General features: G+C 41.5%; 1 protein-coding gene across 1 annotated transcript; it reads right to left on the minus strand.

Annotated features, from left to right (window-relative positions):
• Nucleotides 1–5,006: 5,006 nt before the first annotated feature.
• LOC103096017 (zinc finger protein 665-like) lies at nt 5,007–6,702 on the minus strand. The gene has a single exon (XM_056796864.1). It carries the CDS (start codon nt 6,680–6,682, stop codon nt 5,183–5,185), a length of 1,500 nt encoding a protein of 499 aa, XP_056652842.1. The 5' UTR covers nt 6,683–6,702; the 3' UTR covers nt 5,007–5,182.
• Between the last annotated feature and the right edge of the window lie 3,712 nt (nt 6,703–10,414).

The raw sequence follows: 10,414 nt of genomic DNA on the forward strand, positions 1-10,414 counted from the left end.
TGGAGTCCTTACATCCTGGTCCCGGGGCTCCAACTGAAGTGGGACACCTAGAATATTGGTTATTGGAACCAGAATTTATTAATAAAATATTATAGAGGTTTCCCAGATACAAGTTATACATGCAATGCAGGAAATAGGAGATAAGGAGTCCATCCTGGGTGTGTGTGATCCAGGGAGAGTTTATATTAGTCCCCCACCCAATTGTTCCTGAAATGCCTCCCTGAAATGCCTCCTTGCCGCCACATTGTTATCCACATAAAGGTGACCTGTGGGAATGGAAGCCAGGTCTGTCCCCTAAAAATGTGGCCTGAGGGCTCTCTTCCATCTTTTGGTCTATTTGGGGCTCTCCAATTTCTGTCCAATGAGGCTGTTCCTCTAAAGCCTTTTGCCAGCCTTAAAGTCCCATGTCAATGCCAGCTACTCTCATTAATCTCTCTTCTCCCCTCTCTGCTTTATCCTTCTTAATATTCTCTTTACTCTCTACCCCCTGCCTGCTCTTTCCTCCTCTCCATTCCCTATCTCTTTCCTTAGCATCCTGTTGCCCTCTAACTCCTTCACCAAGTTCCTGACATCTGCCAACATCCTACATCCCATTCCTGACCTCTCTAGCTCTGTAGCTAACTTCCTTCTCATCTTCATCCACTTGGCTGCTCTTCTCAAGCCCTGGGATAGCCTAGCCTCTGGCCATTACAGTGGAAAGGAAAACTAAAGCAAGTTTTGGACTTTCTGCCTGTCAGGTGGAACAAACAGTAGTTGGAATGTTAGAGACAAGATATTGACAAGAATGACAGGTGGTGGGGGGAGGGGCAACTGGAAGTGGAAGTTGGTCTTGTGAGGAGCACTCTCTTCCTGTTTCTAGATAGAAGTGCCTCTATTCATGAATTTCCCAACTGTGTGATCTACCTGGATTCCTGTGATCATATTCATCGGACAAAAGGACTCAGTGGAAACAGTTTGGATTGTAAGGCCAGTATTTAGGGGCATCAGCCCGAAGAGACAGGCCCAACCACCTCTGAAGATCAGAACTTTTCTTCCTCTTGCTGTCTACTGCTAAGACTTTGAATTTAAGAAAACTAGCACAGAATAGCATAGACAGGAATAAAAGAAACCCTCCATCCCTCTGTGAGACATGGCCTCAGCTCAAAAGCTGAGAGAGACTCAAACCTCATCTAGGGAAATCCCTCTTCTTCCCTGATACCTTCCCCAATCCAACATTGTTATTAAAATTTATCTTTGCAGTCAGATAAGAGGACTGTCATTTCAGGGGACATAGAGGGAGCTGAATCTCAGGACACTTACTCAACAATCAATAGTCCTTGACCCCTGCTGGGCAACTAAGACTGGAGGGAGCCTTGTCCCTCAGGAGTGTCCCATGCCTTCCTGCTCTGGGGTATCTCCCACATCAATCCAAATAGAGAAGATGTCCCCTCAGGCTATCATTTTCAAAAATAGCCTCAGCAGGGGGTATCTCCTATTCCCTCACCAGCAGCCATATTTCCTCTCTCCCCTCAACTCCTCCATTCCCTGTTCCAAAACCTTCAGGATCTCCTGTTCTTCATATCCCACCCATTTCCTCTATAAATATTACATTACTCAGGCCCAAAACCTTAATATTATAGGAGGGAAAAGGGCCCTTTAGCTTCTGCCGGACAGTCAGAGAGGGAAGAATCTCTGGGCCTTCTCTGTAGTCCTTTCTCCCTTTGCCAAGAGGCCCACATTCTGCTGTGTGTGACTGCCTGGAGTAGGAGGACACTTTCTGGGAAATCCTAACAAAATGGGAATGTCTACACCCCTTCTTTGATATGTTTCATCAAGTGACAAATCGGAAACCACTGACAGATGCCCTAGGCTGTCCTAAGTCAAGCTTAAGCTACCATTGGTACATGTGAGATGCAGGAAGTGATATTAAAAAAGTCTATATATTCACTGCACTTCCTCTTGCCAGCTCTCTTTTGGTGGAGAGGTGGCTTGTGGCAGTGTGCTGGGCATCTTGGCATGGCTGCAGCTATTGTCCCGGTTTGGTGATGAGTGTCCTTGATACAGTAACTGGGAGAAGCTTAATATTGTGGGTCAGGTGAGGCCTGTTTCCTGAGCTCTCTTGGAGTTTAGTCTGATTCCTTTTTTTCCTCCTAGGAGGTCCCTCATCTTGGGAGGAGGCCTCATGATTGCAAGATCTCTGAAGAGCTTGGCTCAGGCTTGGCTGGAGAAATCTCATACCCTTTTCCCTCTCTGTTCTTAATTCCTTCCCTCTATATTAATTAAACCAACATAAAAAATTCCCTAACTGACTTGAATATTTTATAGGGATTGGAATTCATCTCTGGTGACCATAAGGATGATATATTAGTCAAAACCCCTAAATTGACCCCTTTACATCCCCTGATTCTAACAATGAAGGCACTTGGGTCTTCCTTTCTTGGGAAGATTGAATTGTAATTCACAATCTACTTTTAATTGTTAATCTACAAAAAGGTGGTGATTCAGTATTTTAAGTCGATCTACCCATTTTAACTACAAAAGGTGTTAAGTAACTACAAAAGGTGAACTAATTTAAAAAAGGAGTTAAAATAACCAAAAATAGGTAATATAACTAAAGACAGTGTGAACTAAAGAGTGGGCAGTCCTGGAGAGGAGCATCTGCTGTGATTGGACGTGACACGAGAAAAACATCTTTAAAAAGATCAGAGGCCAGAAGAAGATATTTTGACTCAAGATTCGAGTTGGATGGAGGATTCTCTGACTCCTCTATCCAACACAGAGTTGGACTAGAGGAACTGGACCTCTGGAGGAACTCCTGCAGGAGACCTCAGACTGCTTTTCCTTTGGTGAGTGAAAGTCTGACCCAGAGATCTAAATCTCTTAAGAAAGGCCCATCATCTTGAGACCGCACCCCCCACCCCCCACCCCCTGGGGCTTAGAAATTCCAACTGATATCAGAATAAGCCAAATCCTGATGTCTCTCTGTCTCTGTCTCTATATAATCTTCCCCTAATTGTAAATAAATAAATCATAAATTCCATTTACTTTAGTAATTCATCTTGGGATTTAGAATTTAATTCCCTGGCAAAGGCCTAATTAATATATTTCAGTCACAACCACAAATAAATTTAACACCTCCCATGGATGGGAGAACAACCTTTGGCCTCTAGAGGGGCTAGACTACCCTCAAATGAAACTCTTGGACAGGAAATGGATTGATATGCACAGCCAGCCACATAGCACAGAAACAGTTGTACTCTCCAGGACTGAATCTAGCCCAAAGATCCTGAACCACAGAGAATCCTAGAGTTGGAGCTGGAAGTTATCTTCTCCCGACCCTGTGCAACATCCTCAAAGAGGGGTCAGTTACTTCTCTGTTACTAACCTGTGAAGAAACAACTTCCCTCTACCCTATCCCACCAAGCCACTTCTACCCTCTATGGGCAGCTCTCATGTTATATGGTTTTCATCAATGGAGGAAATCCGCCCTTCCCATCTTCTCTTGCCAGGTCTTATGAATCTTTCACTTTCATGGATTATAGGGACAACAAAGAATGTGGGGCCCCTACTGGGAAAAGTTCTCTGCCCCCTCCCCAAATTAGCTGTAAGGTGTATTAAGGCTGCCCTTGTAAGATGAGGAAGCCTACACGATTTGTCTAAATGCATCTTTGGGGACAAAATGGAAAAATCTCTCTGGAATATTGCCAAGTTCTACCACTCCAAAAGACACTGTGAAGCCTGCTTGGAAACCTGGAATTAAAATCATTTGGAAAACTTTTTACAAAACTGGCACCTCCTCACTTCTGGTATTCATCCATAGACAGAAGGAACCATTCAAGTGCAACTTGTAAAGCAAATGGAGAGAATTGCAATATAGTAGGAGGGAAAACCCATCAAAACTGAGAGACTTCTTTCCCTTCTCTTGGATTCCAGTGCTCACAACATCATTTTTTCCTCCAACTCAATCGCCTTCTCATCTACGAGTCTGAAGCATCCATAGTGATACCCCCTCTAATGGGCTGGCCGCCCATTTCTTTAGCCTCTCCACATCCAAGTTAACATTGTCTTGGTGACTTAGCCATCCATAAAGTTGATTATATGCTTGATCTTAACATCACTCAAAACTATCTACCTCCATTATCTGGAAATCTATCATTTCCTTAAACACCCAATGCTTCCCATTTACTACTAGTCTGCATCTGCCCCTAGTAGTACAGATCCAAACTCATCTCTTCTTCCTCAGCCCTTTACAGACAATCCACCTAATGGGCAGATATTGTATGGATATGCCAACAGAGGACATATTCTGTTCAGCAATGTTCCCTTATTCCTGCTGCTGAACTTGTCCATTTTCTGTCCCCATTATATGTTTTTCCTATAAATGAATAAATGAATGATGGAATTGACAAAAATAATGAAAAGAAAATTATTGAAAATAAACTTAAATTCCTAAAATTTTAGAAATAGTTTGAATTTCTTATTAAAATAAGACATGTGGAATGTCTCAATTAACAAAAACACTTATGAGTTTTAAAAACCATTGAAGATAAACAATCCCTAGTTTTAAAATAAGCAATTATTCTAAAAATCACATTTTATTATACGTCAGAAATTAGAATATTAATATCAAGATGAAGTGACATTCAAACTAGAAAACATTACCTTGTTTGTAATATGTAAAGATAAATATCAATCCTATATAAAACTAGGAATAAGTGAGAGGAGAAAATATATTAATAAAAATAATAAATATAAATGGTTTGTATTATCTGAGTGTCAAAAATGAGGTAAAGAATGAAATAAAAAATTGAATTCATTATTGGGCTACATAACAGAAACACATTTCATGATTATCATACAGCCAAATGAAACTTTTTTTTCAAATGAAAGTTTTTTTTCAGCACGAGTTTTCTAATGTAGAAAATTTTGTATTTCGTACCAAAACATTGTCACAAGAAGCGTACGGAAAAGCTTTATATCTAACATGATCAGATGATCAATGAGTACTAGATGCTTACAGACCCCTTTGACATATTCATCACATTACTAAAGTTACTCACCAATATGGGCCCTCTGATGGTCAAGAAAATATGACTGAAAACTGAGGACTTTCTCACAGCCTTCACATTTATAAGGTTCCTCACCAGTGTGAATTCTCTGATGTACCAGGAAGTTTGTTCTCTTATTGAAATCTTTACCACATTCATGATTTTTTAATAAGCTTTCCAGTATGAATTCTCTGATGGACAATTAAATTTGAACTCTGATTAAAGGCCTTCCCACAATCATTACATTTAAATGGCTTCTCACCAGTATGAATTCTCTGATGTTGAAGGAGGTGGGAACTCTGATTAAAGGCCTTCCCACAATCATGACATTTAAATGGCTTCTCACCAGTATGAATTCTCTGGTGTTGAAGGAGGTGGGAACTCTGATTAAAGGCCTTCCCACAATCATGACAATGAAATGGCTTCTCACCAGTATGAATTCTATGGTGCTGAAGGAGGTGGGAATTCCGATTAAAGGCCTTCCCACAATCATGACATTGAAATGGCTTCTCACCAGTATGAATTCTCTGGTGATGAAGGAGGTGGGAATTCTGATTAAAGGCCTTCCCACAATCATTACATTTAAATGGCTTCTCACCAGTATGAATTCTCTGGTGCTGAAGGAGGGTGGAACTCCGAATAAAGGCCTTCCCACAATCATCACATTTAAATGGCTTCTCACCAGTATGAATTCTCTGGTGCTGAAGGAGGGTGGAACTCCGAATAAAGGCCTTCCCACAATCATCACATTTAAATGGCTTCTCACCAGTATGAATTCTCTGGTGTTTAAGGAGGTTGGAACTCCGATTAAAGGCCTTCTCACAATCATTACATTTAAAAGGCTTCTCACCAGTATGAATTCTCTGGTGATGAAAGAGGTGGGAAATCTGTTTAAAGGCTTTCCCACAATCATGACATTGAAATGGCTTCTCACCAGTATGAATTCTTTGGTGAACAGAGAGGTTGGAATTCTGATTAAAGGCCTTCCCACAATCATGACATTGAAATGGCTTCTCACCAGTATGAATTCTCTGGTGTTGAAGGAGGTGGGAACTCTGACTAAAGGCCTTCCCACAATCATGGCATTGAAATGGCTTCTCACCAGTATGAATTCTCTGGTGTTGAAGGAGGTGGGAACTCCGATTAAAGGCCTTCCCACAATCATTACATTGAAATGGCCTCTCACTAGTATGAAGTCTTTGGTGAACAGAGAGGTTGGAATTCTGATTAAAGGTCCTCCCACAATCATTACATTGAAATGGCTTCTCACCAGTATGAATTCTCTGGTGTTGAAGGAGGTTGGAATTCCTATTAAAGGCCTTCCCACAATCATCACATTTAAATGGCTTCTCACCAGTATGAATTCTCTGGTGTTGAAGGAGGTTGGAATTCTGATTAAAGGCCTTCCCACATTCATCACATTTAAATGGCTTCTCATCAGTATGAATTCTCTGGTGTTGAAGGAGGTGGGAACTCCGAATAAAGGCCTTGCCACAATCATGACATTTAAAAGGTTTCTCACCAGTATGAATTCTCTGGTGTATAATAAGTTTTGACCTATGACTGAAGAATTTCCCACAATCATTACATTTAAAAGGCTTCTCACCAGTATGAATCCTCTGATGTAAAATAAGTTTTGAGTCATTAATAAACATTTTCCCACAGTCATTGCATTGATAAGGACTTTTTCTAGTATGTGCCCTCTGATGTATGTTAAGTTTTGACCTATGATGGAAACGTTTCCCAAAGTCATTGCATTCACAAGGGTTTTCTCCAACATGAATTCTCTGATGTAAAATGAGTTTTGAGCTTTTATTAAAAGCTTTCCTACATTGGGGGCACTTGTAGAATTTCTCTCCAGTATACATGTTGGTACTTTTCTGAAATGAGTAAAGATGAAATGGCCCAAATGTGACTCCTGGTTTCTCTGATTTCTCCACAGAATTTGTTTTCATCAATTTCTACTTCTCCAAAGCTGAATGCAAGACCAATCCTTTTGCTTCCTTCTTCCTCAGGAATGCCTTATTTTGGAGTTTCCTTCTTGCTCTTAGACCTGGACTCCCAGTCTGAAAGAGATGAAATGAAAAACACAAATTTCCTCTGTGGCCTCTTCTAGGGGAACGGGACCCTTGTAGCTGAGAAAAACCAGGCACATACCCCACAGTGACAATAGCCCTAAGAAGAATGTCCTTGAGTTCTCTCAAACATAGCCTGAACTCAAGGGGAAAAGGCAGAGAAGGTCAACAGAACTAGGAGGGAAAAGTGGCCATGATCCATGGGCAACACAGAGCTAGGAAGGAATTGAAGGAGGTGCGTAATGAGGAGTGATCAGAGATTCGGGAATCCAAGCCATGAGAACTACCAAAAGAGTTCAAGGATGAAGGTCGATGAGGGGAAATATCAGAAGGACAACTGAATGATTGTAATGAATAAACACTGTGTAAAAGGAAGTTGGAATGAGGTAGAGAGGCCTATCAATGCTGAACAGAGGAAGACTCATGAATTCTTTGTTTTTTAAACCCTTACCTTCCGTCTCAGAATCAGTACTGTGTATCGGTTCCAAAGGAAAAGAGCAGGAAAGAGTAGACAGTGGTGATTAGGTGACTTGCTCAGGGTCACATAGTTGGACCCATGAATTCCAGAGCAAATGGGAGTCACTGGCATTTCTTGAGTAGGAGAATGGCATGGGCTGATTGGGATAGGAGAGTCAAGTCAGACTCCACCATCAGTCATAGGAAGCAGCACTGTGGCCTAAAGAGAACCCTAGTTTAGGAGTCAGGAAATCTGGCTTCAACTATTAGACTACCTACTTAGTAGACACTGGGTCAATCACTGACTTCTCTTATTTCCCCAGCTAATTGCAGATAATGTCCCTCCTAATCTAGTGGCAGTGAAGTGATGGTGAAGGGAAGAGTTCACAAGGGCCCAAAGTCAGAAAGATTTGAGTTCAAATCTGGGCTTCAAACTCTTCCTAGCTGGGTGACCCTGGCCAAGTCACTTTACCTCTGCTGACTCAGTTTCCTCAATGGTAAAGTGACAACCTACCTCTTAGGATTGTTGTGAGGATCTTAAGAGATGGTAGTATAATAAAGTGCTCAGTACAGCCGAGCATAGAATAGACTTGCTGTCGATATTTTATTAATCCATTAATTTATCTATTATCTCTAAATCTGCTTCTGAAGTTTCTAAATTTTCTATGTCAAGTTGTAACCGATTTGATAACACTCTAGACATGAAAAATAGATCAGTGGACATGTCTTGAGAGCTTATTATGAGCTGTGTATTATGCTCAGTGCTGGACATCCAAGAAAGAGGTAAAAAATGGCTCCTCCCTGAGGAAGCTCACAGGAGACAACATTCAAACAAAAACATACCAAGGAAGCTATACATAGGGTTAACAGGATACCCAAGGGAATATCTCCTGGTTCCCCAGGCCCTTCTTAGTATTGAGGTCCCTTCCCATGCCCTACATTCTTATCTGTTTGTCTTAGGGTAAATGGGAAACTCCTAAAGGAAAGGCTTTTTTGCCTTTTTTTTTGCCTTATTTGCCTTTGGCCTTTGATTCCTCATCACCTAGAACTGGGAGTAGTACCTACCAGAGATTCATAGATAAGGGTTTCATTGGGGAACTAAGGCCCCTGAGGAATCCAGGGCCTCCTTTCCTCTGCAATCAGGGGTGACCCTCAGCTACCTTGTTCTAGGTCATTGGTCCTCATTAAGGCAGGAGGAGACCCCTCTGAGAGCTTGGGGTGAGGGACTGAAGCAAGGAGGACTTGAGGAGGAGGAGGAGAAAATGGGGCAGACTCACCCACAGCAGGAACAGACCCCAGAAGGCCCTGAAGCTCAATAGAGTAACCTCAGGTTCAGTTCAGTGGGACCAGAACAAGAGCTCCCACCTAAAAAGACTCATCCAGGCTGAGGGCTGCCTGAGGAAGTCTCCATCAGAAAGTATAGGGCTGGTACCTCTCACTTCCTTATCTGGCCTCTTTCCTCCCAAGGTTCTGAAGCTCTGGGAGTTCTGCCTTTATTCCAGGCCTCAGCTCTGCCCTGCCCCATCTTGATCACCTCCAGGTGGTGGAATTTCCCCTTAATTCAGGGCTTATTTACTTCTCTGGGGAGATGGCATAGACCTTGAGAAGGTTTTGATTTCTTTATCTAAGTAGCAGATTTTGGGCCCAGCCTGGTACATTTTTAAAAATCACATTCTATTTTTTCCCTTAATTAAATGTAAAAATGATTTTTAACCTCCTTTAAAATTTCTTTGAGTCAAATTGTTTTCCCCTCTCTATGGGGGTCATGTGTGGGAGACTGGTGATGAGTGATTGGATCTGAGGGCTGTTGTAGCCATGGAGAGTGAGAGTGAGCCAGCTAGGAAAACTAGCAGCTAGAGAGAAAGAGTGAGATAAGGAGAAGGACCAGAAAGGTGAAGCCAGCAAGCCTTTTGAGAAGGACCAGGGGGAGAATCATGGCACCATGACTGGGGCTATGACTTCCTTTATTGTGACTAAAAGAAAGTCTTTTATAGAGAGAAAATCCTAAGCATAACAGCATTCCTGGGGGCTGGATGTGCTACTCTCCCTCAGGATAATGTTTATGAAAATGACTCCACACATGAGCATTACCAGGGTTGCTATTATAGAGGTAAGCAAGCTGAGAAACTGTGATTGCTAATCTCTTCTGTGTAACTTGGAGAAAGGGAAGTGTGGTACTTTCAGTCTTGGTATTACAGTGACTTCTTTGCTTTCCAGAGTGAGGGGGGACTCAGGACTTAATGATGTAATTTGTCTGAGTGCAGTACTATTGACTATCAATTACTGTCTTTATAGATTGTTTAACTCTGAGAAGGCCAAAGAAAAATCTGGTCTTTGGTTTGGACTCTGAGTCTGCTAAGGCTCAGAGTCCTGACTTGGTTCTTGTTGAGACTCAACCAGCTATCCTTTGCCTTTTTATAATTTGAATGCAAAGTTAAGATTTATCAGGATAATAGTGGTAGTTTTTATTTATATAGTATAAATTTGGGTTAGTCAGATCAGGGAGGATTAATGTAGCCTGTGAAACACAGGAGAAGCAGATCTTTGTGGAACCAGATCTTTGTGGAACCAGGGTGTTTCATTTGGGTGGAGTTGGAATCCCTTTGAGTTAGAAATCCTTTTATTCTTATATATTTCAACATATATTTTATTTTTGATAACCAGAGTCTCTTTAGCATCCTTGTGCCTGGCCCTGAAATGTTCATTTATGAGTTTCACTTCACTGATATAAACTGAGGATACTTTGTGAGCACAGTAAGCAGAGTATCTGAAATCAGTTTTTAATCAATAATCAAGTCCATTGACTATATTAGATTTACTGTCCCCCTTTTGTTTTTACAGTCATGAAAATGCCTC

The sequence above is a fragment of the Monodelphis domestica genome, chromosome 4, assembly GCF_027887165.1.
Source record: "Monodelphis domestica isolate mMonDom1 chromosome 4, mMonDom1.pri, whole genome shotgun sequence".
Lineage (NCBI taxonomy): Eukaryota > Metazoa > Chordata > Mammalia > Didelphimorphia > Didelphidae > Monodelphis > Monodelphis domestica.

Bases quoted from the DNA above. Each gene is read 5' to 3' on its own strand.
- LOC103096017 (XM_056796864.1), bottom strand. From the start codon at position 6,682: ATGTTTATTAATGACTCAAAACTTATTTTACATCAGAGGATTCATACT.